This window comes from Octodon degus, unplaced genomic scaffold (assembly GCF_000260255.1).
Source record: "Octodon degus isolate 3935 unplaced genomic scaffold, OctDeg1.0 scaffold00123, whole genome shotgun sequence".
NCBI classification, from domain to species: Eukaryota; Metazoa; Chordata; class Mammalia; order Rodentia; family Octodontidae; genus Octodon; species Octodon degus.
The window spans coordinates 2,272,120-2,288,952 of NW_004524699.1; the positions used below are offsets into that span (position 1 = coordinate 2,272,120).

Below are 16,833 nucleotides of genomic sequence, written 5' to 3' on the forward strand. Positions count from 1 at the left end.
GTGGTTACCCTGTGACTCTAAGATTCTAAGTGCGGCGTGAACTTCCTGGTCACTCACTTAGTATTTCACCGAAAAACATTTTCACGGAGCACATTCCAACAGGGACCTTCAAACAGAGAATTTCGGCTCAAGGGAATTTTGTGTCTCCCCAGAATCTGGGACGACAGACATCCAGAATCCCGGGCTCACTCTGAGCGAAGAACCCACCTGGGGTGCCACGACCCCTGAACACCTGGCCCCTGGTCTTGGGACTCCACCTGCAGACAAGACCGGTGTCCCCTCCGGGGGCATCACAGTAGACATCGCTTTTGAGACGTGGCTTGCACGCGGGCGGGAGGAGCTTGCAGTCCCTCCAGGTGCCCCCAGTTCTCAGGGAACCCGCAGACACGGCAGGCAAGGTCAGCTCCTGTGCTGGGACGTGCCCACCACGGAGCCTGTCTCTCTGGCCCACACCCGCCAGTTCTCAGGAGGGAACACCGAGTCCCACCTCAGGGCTCGCGGGGCTCCCTGAGGGTGAGCTCTGTAATCCAGAGAGAACCGAGCGGGGTGCAGCAGCTCCGTGGGCCTGGCTTCTCCCGCGGCTGCTTCGGCCTGCAGACCCCACCAGTTGCTGTGGCCAGGCCTGCACCCCGCTTCCGCAGCACGTGGGTGCTGTTAGGCGGGCAATGGTCTGTGAAAGGATTAATTTGCTGATCTCATTGCCTAAATGGAAGGAGATTTTGCAGCCGTCAGTAACGAGCTGGAGAGTTCCCCGGGGTGCGGCTGCAGGCCCCTCCTCCCCGCCCTTGACTGACTGCGCACAGAAAATTCATGGTGCGGCGGCCGACAGAGGCGATCGCGGGAAGCGCCGGCATCTGCGCTGAGGCACACGCTGCGCTGCGTGGGGGTGACAGGGCCACCTGGGCGGCACGGGCTCCAGGGAACTCACCTGATCCCTTTGTTCTGCGCGACGCTGTGCAGTGAGAGCCGGGACACCGCGGAGATGACCTGCGGGGACAAGAGACAGCGCCTGTGATTTCCCGGGCACCAGACTGTGGTGTCCCGAAGCCGCGACCGGCGTCCACGGGGGGCGCCGAGCACCCCCCTCAGCACATCCTGCTGGTGGGCCACCTGCCTGTGCTTGCACGCCAGGCCGCACTTTGCTGCACTGGACCCTGGCGCGGGGCAGCTCCTCACCGCCGCACTTGGGCTAACCCGCAAGGGGGCCGCTCCACCCTGCACGCTGCTCTGGGCAGGTGCTGCCCCCCAGAGCCGGGGATGTGGAAGGCCAGAGGGCCCAGTGAGGGCCCCCAGCCTCAGAGCAGCAGGGGCAAACACCTGCAGAGCAAACACCAGCGGTGCGCCCCGCCCCCCCCACATCCGGGCAACCGCCCACTCCCTGCCGGCACCTCGAAGGGCCCTGGTGGGGACACCGCGCATCTCACGATGACAGAGTTGGCCAAACAAGCCCTGACACATTCAGCAAGGAGCAGCGGGAGCTCCTCCTTCCCGCCCCCCAGCCTGGTCCTGCCCTGTGGTCAGTCGGGGCAGCCGCCGCTGATGCACACGAGGTCCCGCCTCCCACCCTTGAAGGCCCCCGACACAGTTATCCCATGCATCTTAAAAAGGACGGGTGGAGAGCAGCCCCGGTGGGAGGACAGAGATGAATATGGGGAAACTGAGGCAGGAGAGGGGGGAGGCGGCTGGCCCAGGAGAAGAGCACCACGCACGGGAGACAGAACCGGGGAGAACGCGGCACCAGGACCTGGGGCCTGCAGTGCGGCAGGAGTTCTCGGGGTGCGTGTGTGTGTGTGTGTGTGTGTGTGTTGTGCACCTGCACACCGTGTGTGCCTCCGTGTGTGCGGGAGGGATGGGCACCGAGAAAACGGACCCCGAAACCGCGTGCACGCTCCTGGCGCCTCCCCAGCGCGGGCTGCCGGGAACTGCACACGGGAAGCCACCCTGCCGCACCCCCGGCAGGCAGGGGACCCGGGCTGGGCGCTGGCACGGCCGCCCGCGGCGCGCGGTCCTCAGATGACCCCTCTCAGGCCCTCTGCTTCCATCGCGACTTCTCGGGGGGCGGGGGGGCACACAGAGGGCCTCTCTCGCCCGCTAAGCACCGCGCCCGCCGGTGGCTCCGTGTCGGCCAGGGCTCACAGAAGTTATGAGCCTGCGCAGCGACAGGCACTTCTTGTGTCCCCAGACAAGGCTCAAAGAGCTCACTATGCGGCCAGTCGGCCGCAGCTCCCAGACACAGGTGCTCCGAGGCGCCTTGCACACGAGGAGCCACTGGGCCTCTGGTATCGCTTTTGGCTCTTCTAGCTGAGAACACTTAGAGGCAATAAAAATTAAGCAATACTGCTGAGTACTACTTGGGACCAGGCTGGACGTGTAAGTCCTGAACAAGTGACCAGCATCAAGCACACCAGCCACCTCTCCCCGTGCTCCCGCAGCAGACATTGCTAATCGACCGCCACACTCCTCCCTGTGAGCCGCATGCAGGTGCTGGGTGCCTGCCAGAGTCCCGGGCTGGCACTAGCCACTGTCAGGACCTGTCCAGGAGACACAGCTGTGTGCAGACCCAGAGCCAGGGCAAAGGCCTCCTTCCTATGGGACTCAAGACAGGCAGCTGTGGCAGAGGCTGGGAGGGCTCTGGGAATGGACGGGCTCCTCCGTTGCACTGACCGGGCTCCCAGGCCCCAGCGTGCAGCATACAGCTCCCAAACAGCAGGCGTCTCTGGGGGTTGTGCAGAGCTCAGCTCTGGGATTGTGGCAGTGGCTCAGGGTGGCTGATTACATGTGATGAGGCATGCTCAGCGAGCCCGACCCAGCAGCCAGTAGCCGGCCACCTGTGCTTGGAGTGCTCATCCCTGCGTCCCCCTGACTGGGAGCTTCCGTGGCTGGTGCCGATGCAGACTGGACTGTTCAGGGGCCACCCCAGGACCTTGCTCCAGTGACACAAAGCCCAGAGCACAGGTCACATGGAGAGGCAGCCCCCGACAGCTGCACCCTGCACTCCCCGCTGCAGCAGGAGGAAGGCAGGCACTGCGCAAAGCCCCCCTCCCAGGACAGAGCTCCGGGTGTCTCCAGGGCACCCTCTTGGTGACAATTAAAGGCTGCTTCACCCAGAGTCCCCATGGATACCTCCGAGAGCATAAATGTCAGAGGATGACATTTTCTCAACTTTTATTTCTGCTTCCCAGCTGAGTCCCAGATAGCAGATGAATGAAGAAGATGCACCCTCTCCCCTCCTGCCCACTCCCCTGGACGCCCAGCTTGGTCCCTGGGGCTCAGCTGGGGGTGCAGCAGCAAGCAGAAACATGGAAACAACACCCAGGATTTGGAGACAGCACTGAGAGGGACCACTCCTAGAGCATCAGGCTCTGACCTCTGGTGGTCTAGGGCTTGTACAGGATAAGCCAGCAGGAAGTGCGCAGGCAGAACGGCCTGTCCATCGGGGATTGGTCCATACAGTCTACATCACAACAACCAGCCCCACTTCTAAGAGACAGGAACAACTGGACTTGAACAGGAGCGACCTCCTGGGCAACTAAGAGCCTGGGGTATGCTGGTAGGTGGGGCCGTTTTCTTTTACGGGGGTACCGGGGGAGGAAGCTGCGCCCCAAGGACCTACTAGAGCCCCTGCCTGCACCGGCAGCTCCCCGCAGCCAGGTGCACTGTGCCCACCAAACAGGTCTCACATACTCCCGAGCCTGGTGGACACAAGAGGAAAGAGGAGACAAGGCAGCCAGATTACGGGATGGCTATTTTCCATCAAGCTACAGATGCTCTGACCCCTGACCCCTAGACTGCAGCAGCCCATGAGCTCTGGCACCCCTGCTGGAGGAGTTGTGCAGAGCAGGGCTCCTCACATTGTCTCCAGGCCCCTCGGGCCCCAGGATCTGTGTTTATTGCCAAGTCCCATGTGGCTGGGATGACCACCCCTCCTGGAAACTGGGTCACACAACTAAGGCCACAAACGGAATGCCAGTGAGCAGTAGGGCTGGAGTACCTGTGGCCACCTCAGAAAGGGATACGAAGCTCAGGGCCTCGGAGCTAGAGTCAGACAAGCCGTGCTGAAGGCCTTTCTGGAAAGATGCCAGAGACTGGGGTCAGGGCAGAGCCGTCCCCAATGGAGGCCTCGCCAAGCCAAGCCCAGGCTTCCAGACCCCGACCACTGGGCCTGCTGTCTCCCCGGCCAAGCAATGGACTGACCAGGCTCGTCCCATAAGCCCTGAGTCAGGGGACTCCTCGCACCAGGCTCTGAGAGCAGGGCCTACTTCCCATATAGTGGGCATGTATGGGAGCCAGGTGGGCAGCCTGACCCAGCACCTCTTCCACCCTGGAAGTGACAGTGCTGTCCTCTTCCTGGGGCCCATCGGCCTGCGTCCCCGTCACAGGCTGAGCACTTGCCCGGGATGGGAGCAGGCCTCTGGAGGAAGGCTTGCTGCCTGACGTAACAGCAGGCAGCAGGGCCACAGCACAGCCTCCCTGCTGAGCACCTCCAGGGTGACGCTGCAGGGCCGCAGGGCTGCACAGGCCTGGACACCAGCGACAAATCCATGCCGAGCTGCGAAGTCTGACCTCATCTCCCCAGCCTCCCGAGACAGCCCAAGCGATCCCTAGGGCCGCGTACTCCCAGCGGTGGTGACGCCAGTGGGCCGGCCAGCAAGGGACTGTGGTGAGTGCTTGGCTCCACGGGGCCCTACAGGTGGCCCCACAGGTGGTGGAGGCTCTACCCGCACAAGTGCAAGCCAAGCCAGCCCCGAAGGTGCTCCCTGCAGTTCTCCAAATGTTTGACTGCCCGGCACAGCTTGATGCCCAGTGCAGGACACGAAGGAAGTAAGACAAGTAGGCCCATGAGGGAATCAGCCCCAGGTACGAGGCACGCTCCGAAGGGAGCTGCCTGCTACAAAACACACTCAGAAGAAAGCTGGTTGTAAAGCACGTCCTGCAGAGAGAATGCTTAAGGTCTGTATCCTGCTGGTGCCACCCGCACCCCACCCCCGAGGGCCAGCCCGTCATGATTCGCCTGCCAGTACAGCATGCCAGCCAGGCCCAAGGAACCTGGCTCGCAGCCTTGCGGTAGAAACACAGGACCAGTCATGCCCACCGTGCCTCGGCCACCAGAGCCCCCAGAATACACCACAGCCCGCACCTCACTCCCAGTGAGGTGACCAGGAAGCCAACGGGGACCCTCAAGCTTGAGCAATTGAGAGCTGCTCTCCTCCTCAGGAGACTGGCTCACTCGGGATGCAGCAGTCTATGAGCTGTGCCTTCAGCTTTGTGTTCCAAGTACCTTGGATAAGGGAGTTACTTAGCAAAAGTGGGCATGGGTGGGGAGGTGGACAGAGGGTATGAGTGAGTGGGCAGACCGGCGGATGGACGGATGGACGGATGGATGGACGGACGGACGAACAGATGGATGGGTGGATTAGTGAGTAGATAAATGAATGAGTGGATAGGCGCATGGCTGGGTGGTTGCTGAATGGATGGTAGATTGGTGGGGGATGGATGGATGGATGGATGGATGGATGGATGGATGGATGGATGGATGGATAGATGGAGGGTGGGTGGGTGGGTGGGTGGCTGGGTGAGTAGATGGATGGATGGATGGATGGATGGACTGATGGGTGGATGGATGGATAGATGGGTGGGTGGATTGATGGGTGGATGGGTGGATGGGTGGATGGATAAGTCTGTGGGTAAATGAATGGATGGAAGAGATCAGCGCAAGAGCTTCCAAGGAGAACCCACCTCCGCTCAGTTATCAGAGCTACCATTTGTTGACATTTACTGTATGCTAAGCACCAGGATTAGTGTGACGTAAACACATCCTGTATATGACCTCCACTTCTCAAAACAAGACAGAGGACTCGAGCCACTGAAGATCTCCCTGCTGGCCACTCCGCAGTGAGTGGCTGACTGAGGGCCAGAACCGCAGGCCCCAGCCCGGGCTTCTGCCTGCCACACAGCACCACACAGGAGCTTGCTCCTGGCGTCCTCCTCCTCCGGGGCTGAGCTGGTGCATGCTTCCTAGCCTCAGTTCAGTTGCTGAACTTCCCCCAACAGACAGAAGTGGACACGAAGCGGTCATCTGAAGGTCTGCCTTGTGACACTTCCCTGTCCCTAGGATAACCTCAAAACCCATGCTAAGTAGCAAGGTCACCATCAATCAGCCTACAGGTGCACACGGAGCAGAAGTTCTGCCCACTCACCCGCGGCCCCTCTGCGTGTACCGCCAACTCCCGTGGAAGCCGCCACAGCCTGGGCCTGCCTGTCACTGCACCCGTACTGTGCTATCCACACTGCGCCTGCATCTTCCACTGGAACTTGGAATGTGACCCTCGGCACAGGGCTCCCCCGCCTCTGGCCTTAGGCAGGTGCTCCAGGCGGAAGCACCACTGGATGGAAACAGTCTCGCCTCGCTGACAGATCACCTTGCCTTCCAAAGGGAACCAGAGCCCGACCCTGGGGGACCCTGCTGCACTGAGCCAGGTGGCGGCGGCAGGAGCAGCGCCTGGCAGACGCACCGTGGCCAGCCCGGCTGCTCACAGGGCTGGCATGGTCAGCAGGCACACTGGCCCCGCTCTCAGCTGTCAGCGTGGATCAGTGAGCAGGAGCCGCACAGCCCTGGCCGGCGCCCAGACCTCCTTATCAGCTCCTGCCACGCATCTGGAGCGCGCGTGCAGCAGGGAGCCAAGCGGTGTGACTGCGAAACTCATTTAAATACGCTGCCCGAAACTCACCTATCTGCTGCAGAGATCTGCAGCCGACAGGGCTGCCCATTCAGGGCAGAGCTCCGTAAATTGCCTTCCTGGCTCAGCCCGAGTTACCCTTCTTTTCTTCCTTTTCACATCGAAAGCAAGGTCAGGGAAAGTTGGTTCTGGTGCGTGTGGAATGACAAGCACCCAGCAAGGCGTGATTAATTATGACACATGCACAATCACAGCACTGACACCGGGAGCTGGTGGAAAAACAAAAGCGGAGGAAAACAGCCCCCTCCCAACCACGCCATTCTGCCTGGACTCTACGACGCTTGGCAGTGGCATCTCTTCTAAGGAAGCAGCGGGGTGCAGCAAAATGGGGCACATGGGGGCCAGTCCCAAGACAGCTGAGCAGCAGAATGAAAATGTCTCTCACTCGAACTGGATGACTGGTGGCAACCTTGGAGGGGAGACACAGGAGGGGCTGCTGGTGTCCACAGAGGACCAGAGCTGGAGCAGCCTAGGAGGAGGGGCAGGAGCAGCCTCAGGCTGTGGGCACCTCAGAGTTGGCAGCTCCCACACACACACACCTACCTGTACTGCGCCTGTCTGGACACTTCCTCACACTTGGTGGGTCTGGAGACCCTCAGAGGGTGTGAGAGACCACCAGTGACTAAGGAACCAGCAGCCCAAACATCTGTGATCTGTGCTATGTCAGTGTTGCCGGATAGACGGACAGATGGATGGATGGGTCAGTGGATGGATGGGTCAGTGGATGGAGGGAGGGAGGGAGGGAGGGAGGGAGGGACAGAGAGTTGAGAGGATGGATGGCAGAGAGATGAACAGATGGGTGGGTGGGCACATGGATGAAAGGATGAACAGACTGATGGACAGAGAGACAGGTAGGCAGGTGGGCAGATGGATGGATGTGTGGATGGGTGGGTGGATTGCATGGACAGATGGACGGATGGATGGATGGATGGATGGATGGATGGATGGATGGATGGATGGATGGATGGAAGGACGGACGGACGGACGGACGGACGGACGGATGAACGGATGGATCGATGGATCGATGGATGGATGGATGGATGGATGGATGGATGGATGGATGGACAGACAGACGGACGGACGGATGGGTGAATGGTGGACTGACAGATGAATAGACTGTGAGTGGGTAGGTGGATATACAGATAGATGAGCGAGCACATGGATGGACGGACGGATAGATGGACGCTAACTCAGAGGGACCCCTCTGCCTGACCCCACCTGATGAAACAGGGAGCCAAGAGAAGGAAGATGGACCTCAGATGACAGCCTCCCGACCTGAGCCTGATGCCCCATCATGCCCTCAAAAGTCTTTGCATGCGTATACGTATGTCCTTCTGTCTGCACAGCCAGCTCACATTCCCGCATGAAACAGGCACGGCTGCCCCGTTTTGTGGCACTCAGAGAAACACAGCAGCGTGGCTGAGGCCTCACAGCTGGAGTGGGGCAGCGTGGGTCTGAGCCCAGCTGTGGCCCTGTGGGAGCCTGAGGACTCAAGGCCGCATCCTGACATGGCAGCACCAGGGGCCCCTGAACTCGGGCATCTCTGCTCCCTGCTCCTCAGAGCGTCTACCTGACCGCCACTGTCCCACTGGCAACCAGCACTGGGACTCCAGGTTGAAAGTTCCTGACTCAGATCCCACCCAGGACCTGGTACCAGGGGCGGCCCAAAGCTGGCCAAGCAGAGGCTCCAGGGTGTCACAGCTGTGATGGCGTGGTCTCCGGTGCTGATACCCAGCTGCCATGATACTGAACCCCAGAAGGGGGGAGGGGCGTGCAGGGCTGCCCCTGGGAAACCCACGAGCCCACGGGGCTCAGCTCCCTGTGTCCGGAGCTCCGGCCACGCTGGGTAGGGGCGCAGCCTTCCCCACTGCACCTGGCTAGCCTGGCCAGGCACCTGAGAGTGTGAGCCCGCTCCCACGTGAAGGGACAGGAAGCAGACCTGGGACCCAGTCCAGGAGCAAGAAGTCAGCTGGGAGATTCTGGGGACAGTCACTCTGTCCATCTTGGGAACCAAAGGAGAGTGTGCTGGGTGGGACAAACTAGCCCCAGCAAGAAGCTGGGACCAGTGGGGAAGAGGCACGACCCTCTCTGGGTGACCTCTGTAGTTGGGGCCGAACGAGACAGGAGCTGAGGTTCACGGAGGGAGAGGACGGAAAGGGGGCAGATAGCACGACCGCAATCACAGCCACAGTTGCTTAGCGCCCACTCCCTGCCAGGCATGTGGCAGGAAACACTTAACCTGGGCTGAGTAACACGGCCTAAAAGCACAAATCTGAGCAAAACCCTGCAGGGCCTGGGTTCAAGCCCTACACCTGCCCCTGACCACCGAAGCTCCTTCCCTTTGCTGGGCTACACTGTCTCCTTCTGTGGAAAAACGGATGGAACGCGCACTGCCCTGCTCCCTGCTGTGCCCAAGCAGGCATGACTAATCAATCCATGCTGCTGTGTTGAGGCTGGCAGCCGCCTCTGCCGTGCTCCCCACTCAGGGCTCCCCTCAGCCTCCGCAGTCTCTGATGTACCAAGAGTTGCGGTACCCAACGCAGGCCACAGGCACACGTCGTGAGCCACAGCATGGAGAAAGCCCCACTTGCTGGCAGAAACTAGCCATTCCATCCGGAGAAAGAACCTGCACGAGTCAGACTTGAAATCCCTAGGCCCAGAGCTCCGCCACGGCCAGGTCTGAGTCCGTCCGCTGACAGTGGGGAAACGCCACCAGCTCAGAGGTATGAGTGCTCCACAGGGGCTGCCCTGAACTTCCCAACGGAATGGCCCAGAACTGGGAGTTTCCGTCTGCTCTGCACTCTCTCTGACTCAGTGGTGTTAAAAACAACAGCTGGGGCTCCTGCCTGCCAAACCTTATTTCCTCAAATTACCCACAAGACAATTCTGTGGTTTCTCTCACTCCCCAGGAGCCCCGGGGTCTCAGGCTGGCAAATGCAGGGCACACAGGGCCCAGTCTTCACATACTCTGCCCAGAGAGGCTGCTATTCTTCTGGACCAGGAGCCCAGCCAGGACAAGCACAGCCTACGGGCATCAAAGCTCGGCGCCCAAGGGCCCGGGAGCCGGCTGGCAGCCGGCCCGCATGCTCACCGTCTGTGAATGTGTTCACTCACCCCAAGACTGAGGCACGCCTGGGCCAGGCTCACGGGGAAGGAGAGGTGGGTGCGGGTGGGACCACGGGAGGCAGCCTGAGCCTGGGGCTGCAGACCAGCCGCATCTGCGATCCCTGCCCAGACAGTGTAGGATGCCCACAGGAAGCTCCAAGAGGGATCACAGGGGCAACCCCCACCAGCAGGCAGTGGCCCTCACTTGCTACCCCAGCCCTGTGTGGGGTCCTGCTCACTACAGACACCCTCCCTGGCCACCCCCTTTGCCCAGAGCAGCTGTAGTGAACCCAGGGCTGGGAAGCAGGCGGCTACACGTCAGCAGCCCAGGTCCCTCCCTTGCACACCATCAGGATCTGTACCGTCAGTCCCCTTCCCAGAGAGGAAACAGAGGCCCGGGATGGCCTCTCCCAGCAGGTACAACGCTATAGCCTCAGAAGTGAAGCCTGGCCCAGTCCCACCGGAGAAGACCCCTTCTGTCACCCTCTCTGGCTGCAGAGCCCACAGATCCCAAGGGCAGCCCTTCTGTCCCTGGGAGGAGGGCTGTGGCCAGGATCTGGTGCTGTAGCTGCAACTGGGATCTGCACTGGGCTGCAGAAGCCTTCTGGGAACTCAGCCTATGTCACTGCTTGGAAATCAGGCTGCTGCAGGCGCAAGGAGGAGAGACGGGCTCACACTGGCGCAAGGTGGCCCTGGTGTCCTCTTAGAAAGAAGAGGGACGCGGGCAGTGGAGGGAGGCTGCACAAACAGGAGGCAGAGGCTGGGTTTTGGCTAAGGGAAGAGGACTCCCCCGCAGGAACTCTGGAGTGAGTGTGGCCCGTGACACCCCAAACTCAGAATTCTTGCCAGAATAAACTGCTTCACAGTGCCCTGACTACAGTGCTCGGTTATGGCAGCCAGGGGACACCATGCCAAGGCCAAGGTCACCAAATCAAGAGTGAGCCGCTCCAGCAAACCATCGGGTGACTCAAGGGCCCGGGGCCCTGGCAGCTCCCAGGAGAGGTGACCCTAGAGCATTCTGAGGACTGGAGGACCCTCCCCAGTGTGGGAGACAAGGACCAGATCACACCGGCCCAGAGAGCTACAGAAGTCCCCAGAGTACCCCCCATCGGCCCCTCCTCCCTCCCTGCGCCCTCCCAAGCCCTGGTGCCCCATGTCGCTCCTCAGGCAGCCAGGCCCAACCAGCTGCTCATTTCATGCCCCCGCACACCCAAGAAATCTGCTGTGCACAGTCACTCCCCATGGGATGAGACTCCCCACCCCAGTAGGGCAGTACAGTGGAGCCCAGGGGTGCAGGTCCCCAGGGCACAAGGCAGGGATGGGCGCAGCTGGGCCAGGCACAGACCTGCACCAGGTGCTCCGGCACTGCGAGACCTACAGGAACCAAATGGGACGTGCCAAGCCCCCACACTGCAGGCCCACACCCCCTGCAGCCACAAGGGCGTCGGCGCCCAGGCTACATCCAGTGTAGTGGGCTCCCTGTCCCAGAGGCTTGAGCAAGCTGGTCGGGTGCTGCACAGGCAGCTGAGCCAGAAGGCTCCCAGGTCCAGGGCCACGCTGGGCCCCAAGCGCAACCGAGGGCTTCACCCAGGGCCACAGGCACTGGGACACTCAGCTTAGGTGGAGCCCAGCAGCCCCTGTGCCCAGGGGAGGAGGCTCAGGATGAGTGGGGGGCTTTTACTGCACTGGCACCAAAACTGAACCACACACCCGCGCGTACAACCACCTTCTCTACCAAACACATAGGTACACACATCGCCGTACACACACAGTCACTGGACACACCCATGTGCACCCACACACACATCCACACCCTGGAGGCTGGCTGGGGCCCCACCCATGTCCCTTTCCTTGCCTCAGGGCTGGATATGACACTCCAAGAAGCCGGTCCTCCCAGGCCGCGTGCCAGCAGGGTTAGCTGCTGCTGCCCTGGGCCCCGTACGCTCTGTCACTGACCAGTGCAGAGGCAGGGACATGGGGACCAACGGAGGCTAGCAGGTGGCTGCCCAGCCTGGGTGTGTTTGCCTAGGAAAGGGCTTTGAGCTGCCCGCAGGCAACAGGACATTCTTCTGGAGCACAGGACGCTTCCATCAGAGGTTTACTTAAAAAATAAAAAGCACATAGTTTTCAACTGAATAATTCCACAGACACTTAATCAGCTTTATTCCCTCGAACACACAGAGCCCCGACCTGAGCTGATGTGGGCCACCAGCATGGGGGCCAGGGCAGCACACGGAGCGTGGCCACCCTCTGGACACCAGCCTGAGCACAGCCACACTCTGGAGGGGACGCCAGGCTGTCCCAGCTCCTCCTCTCCAGAGCTCCAGACCCTGCCTCAGCTCCACCTGCGACAACCATGGTGACAGTCCCAAGCGGACAATTTGGGTCCTTCGGGAGGTTCCCCCCAAGCACAGCAGGAGGACCCACACTCACTGAAACACGCAGGTCCTTTCAGAACCACAGGTTCCTCGGCAGCAGTGCCCTGCACTTTTTTTTCCAAGCCCGTGAGCCCATTCAGCTCAGGGCAGCAAGGTTCCCAGGGCCACCTGTGCAGTCGCATCCTGCCCGAATGGGGACACCTCTGCCGCCACAGCCGCCCACCCCTCGTCCTGGAGACTCGGGCTCTGATTGCTCCCACTCTGCCTGACACGGATGAGCAGCTGCGGCCTAGTGAAGCGCGCTTCTCAGTGAGCACAGCCCAAAGCGAGCTTGATCTGAGCCCCACGTGGCGGCTTCCTGGGGACGGGCCGCTTGCCCCAGTGTGTGTATGACTGCGCACCATGCTCGAGCCACTGCCGTGCACACTTGGCGCGTGGCCCAGGGCATAGGAGGCTGGTGCCAGGCAGCCCTCCTCCCAGACCCCCCAGCAGGGCCTGCCTCCAAGGCCTGCAGCGGCACACCTTGATGGGCCAACCCTTGGCCGCTGGTGACAACCTGGAGCCCTTGTCGGTGGCACACGCTCCACCTGTCTCTCTGGTCTGGACCAGACACACACCTGTCACGCCCCATCATGCGCATGAGCACCCTTTCTTCTCCATGGGTGGGAAACAGCCCTGGACGCTTCCCCCAGCTGCGCCCAAGGTGGCCCCCCATGCCATAGCATTCAGGTACCAGACCAAGTTATCAGGACTGGTGGGCCGCCACAGAGGACCTGGAACAGAGGCAGTGTGCTGAGGGATGGGCACTGCCTAGGGGCTGGCGCAGACACGGGATGGGCAGAGCCAGGGCAGCCTGGGCCCCTCTTGCAGGCAGGGACAGCACTGGCCACGCTCAGGCCCTGACAGAAAGCAAGCAGGAATCGCGGCATTAGCCTAGAACAGAGCTGGATCTGATGGAATGTCCTGCCTGCCACCACCGGAAGCACATGGACAGAGACCACGAAGAACGCGGCCAGGAAGGGCCCCTGTAACCCGACAAGGCAGTGGCCGAAGCAGGATCGGAGAGGTTAAGCAACTGCCCAGCCTGGCACCACAGTTGGAGCGAAGCTGGGCCTGCCTGCCAGATAAGAGGCAGCCACCCAAAGGCACCAGGCAGTCCCCGCGCTGTGCCATCCCTGTGTGGGTGTGTGGCCTGCAGCTGGAGGGGCGAGCCCCAGTCTGCTGGGACAGTGGGACAAGACAGGCCCAGAAAGCGGAAGGTGCTCATCACAGCCCCTCCAGGACCTGGCCTCACGGCGCCCTGACACCATCCCCAGCCAGCACACTCTTGCAGACCAGTGCTGGGTGGCCTGCTCCAGGACAGAGCTGGGTCACCAGGGCAGCCCTGAGCTCTCTGGGCCCAATGCCACCCGGATCGAGTCCTCAGCCCAGGCAGGGGCCACACACGGGTGCGCACACCTTCCAATATGCACAGAACGGCTGGGTCGCTTCTGCGCCAGCCCCACAAAGGCAGGTGTGTCCCAGGTCCCGATGCAGGTCAGCCCTGAGGGACAGCAGGGACAGCCCAAAGGATATGGGGTTGGCTCTCCTCCTCGGCTGCAAGGCAAGAGTTCTTCCGGGCTCACTCTGGGCCAGAAGTCACGCCCTCCCCTTGTCGTGGTGGCCGGGAGACCATCTGCCAGCCTATTCGGCAGGAAGGACACCGTCTCTCCAGCGTGCCCCAGGGATTCCAGGCACAAGCTAATTGCCTCAAAGCACTGAGACACTGTCTGAGAAGGGTGGGCCAGGGCGGGGACCCCCACAGTCTCCTGTATGTAGACAAAGGCCAGCGGCAGCTGCTGCAAACACAACCGTGGCTGCTCCCTGGGGTGGAGGTCCAGCAGAGGTCAGGCTCCAAGAGAGGACACCGGGACCCAGGATCCCACTTTACAGCTTCCCCAGGCTGCCCTGGACATCAGTCCCAGTATACAAACCTGCCACCCCCGCTCTTCCCAGCGTGGGATCCTGAACCCCCAAACAGTCCTTCCAGGGCGTCCAGGGACACCAGAGGTGGGGACCGCGCAGCCAGGAAAAGCAGCCTGTGCGCGCCAGAGACAGGCTGGTCAGTGTTCCCCCATCACACCTGATCAGCACCTGGGGCGACATGAACCCCACAAAAGGGAGGGGGCCGTGGCCTTGGGACCGAGAAGCCCAAGGCCACATGGGACAGAGGCAGAAGAGAGCACAGGTCCCCAGGTTATCTCTGTTTCCCCCAGCCTCCCAAGCCCACACAGCTTCCACCCACTAAGGAACAGGAGGCTGAGTCAGGCTGGCACCTTGCACCAAAAGAGAAAGAGGCAGGGTCCGCAGCAGCCCCCTTGCATGCTTGAAGCCAGAGCTGAGCAACCTCCTGGAACAACCCTGCCACTGAGGACTCACTGAGGGCAGCCCCGGCGAGCCCAGGGCACATGGGCACCTCAGGGGCGCCCCACCCACCAGCCACATGGCTTCTGCAACCAGGGTCACCTCAGGGACCAGTGGGTATGCAATGGACACCCACGGAGGACGCCGTGCAGGGGCACAGCCCTACGGGAGACCAGCCCAGGAGAAAGGGGAGCCAGCCAACACCTCAGCACTAGGGAGGTCCCAGCATCACCAGAGCCACAGAGACAGAGGGGAGGCCTCAGGAGGAGTCTGCATCCCGCAGGGCAGCGGTGCAGGCCCCTGGGTGACCGCAGCAGAGCTCAGCCCTGTGCTCGCGCTGGGTGCACACTCCCGGGCACGCGAGCAGCCAGGGCCACGGCACATCATGGCCGAGAGCTCCTGACCCTTGGGGCTCAGCTCTCCTGAAATGCAGCTCCGGGACCCTGGTCCCAGGGCTTCCAAACAGGACCAGGTGGCCCACGCGTCCCACGCCACAGGGCACTCCCCCAAGCACTGTGGCTTCAGCCAGGACAGAAGCCAGAGCCCCCAGCAAAGCTCCATGATGCCTCTCGGGGCTCTGCAGCCTCCCTCCGAAGACAGAGCCCAGGGTTCCCCGGACAAAGCAGCGCTGAATGCCACTAGGCTGAGCCCACCCCAGCGAGCACTGGAAGTCAGAACGAGTGACATGGCAACACCCCCTGGGCTGGTGAGACTTCCCACTTAGCTGGGTGTGGTGGCACACGCCTGCAATCCTACCACTTGAAAGGCTGAGGCAGGAGGATTGCTGCAAGTTCAAAGTGCGCTTGGGCTACATAGTGAGCTCAAGACCAGCCTATGGTACATAGTGAGGCTCTGCCTCAAAAAGAAAACAGAAAACCCAAACCCAAAAGGTACTGCACACCAAACTTCCAGATCCACCAAGATTAACTGTGTGCACAGCCCGATTTCCTCCTGCACAGGGACAACAAGGACTTCTGCTCCCTCAAGAGCTGGGGCCTCTTGTCACCGCCTGGTCCCCCTGCAGGCACCAGGCATGGCTCCATTCCCAGGGGACAGGGATATCAGGTCCCAGGAGAAATCACTGAGGCCCAAGTGCCTTTGCCAGCACCTACTCTCTGCCCTCAATTCGGGAAACTGAGGCAGGAGATAGACGTAGGGTGCAGAAATCCGTGCTGAAGCACCCGGGGCCCCTGGACAAGGTGTGCTGCTCTGTCACCCTGGAAGTCAAAATGACAACAGCATCCCTTGGGGGCAGCAGGGCGGGAAGACGCTGGACGGTCGGGCAGCTATTCCCATCCCACCACCCCATCCTCAGCCAGTCCGGGCTCTGAGCAGACGCTCCAGGATGCCCCACGGATACGGCCTTGCTGCGTGGCAGTGACTGTGGCTGGGAACGCTCACCCACGCACATGAAGACAGCCACGCGAGGCCCACACAAGTGTGCCACAGAATCCCACCAGTCTTGGAGGCCTTGAGGGATAGCGACTTCTTTATTTTATTTTGAAGAGAAAAATGGGGGCCAGGGAGCTACGTCAGGGGCATAAACACCTGCCCGGCAAGAGCAAGGTCCTGAGCGCAATCTCTGGTACTAAAAGCAAGAAAACAAGAAACAGCAAAAAAGAAAAAACGAGAGAGAGAGAAAAAATCAAAACAAGCTAACAGGAGGGCAACAATAGTTGATATGTGGCCTATTGTTATTTTTAAATTAGTTACTCAGAGCACAAGATTCCAGCACGTAATTGTCCGAGCAACACTAGCACAAGCCTTTCTTTTGAGGGAACTAAGAGAAGTGGCAGCGTAGCCATCTTACCTGTCCTGTGCACGTTTGCCTTTTCTCTCTGTTCTCCATCCCCCGCCCCGTTTCTCTTTCCTTTTGAAGTCTCCTCCCATCTCACGACTCTGCTGCACGTTTCGGATCCCATTTGCTCTTCCAGCTTCTCCCACTCGGGAGACATCGCTGCGCCTGCCCGTGAGCACCTGGCTTGCCGCACTCACGGGTGTGCTCTCAGCTGCACCCGCTTGCCTGCGAAAGTCTCCAGCTTATCCTCCTTTACGGCTGCGTAGTACTCCATCGTATAAAAAGACCACATCTCCCTTCTCCACTCCTGGGTGGACGAGCATCTAGGTTTTACCCAAGATGTAGCTGCTACAAACTGTGCTGCTACAGACATGGGTGCACATACGTCGCGGGACACAGACTTTTGTTTTTC

The 16,833-nt window shown here is 60.9% G+C and overlaps 1 protein-coding gene across 3 annotated transcripts in view; it reads right to left on the reverse strand.

Annotated features, from left to right (window-relative positions):
* Positions 1-16,833, reverse strand: part of Vav2 (vav guanine nucleotide exchange factor 2) — a 126,484-nt gene that overhangs the window by 54,957 nt on the left and 54,694 nt on the right. For all 3 annotated transcript variants that reach the window (XM_023700412.1, XM_004640409.2, XM_023700410.1), the window contains exon 3: positions 929-987. In XM_023700412.1, the coding sequence (XP_023556180.1) occupies positions 929-987 (59 nt within the window). The remainder of the gene's footprint in view (positions 1-928; positions 988-16,833) is intronic.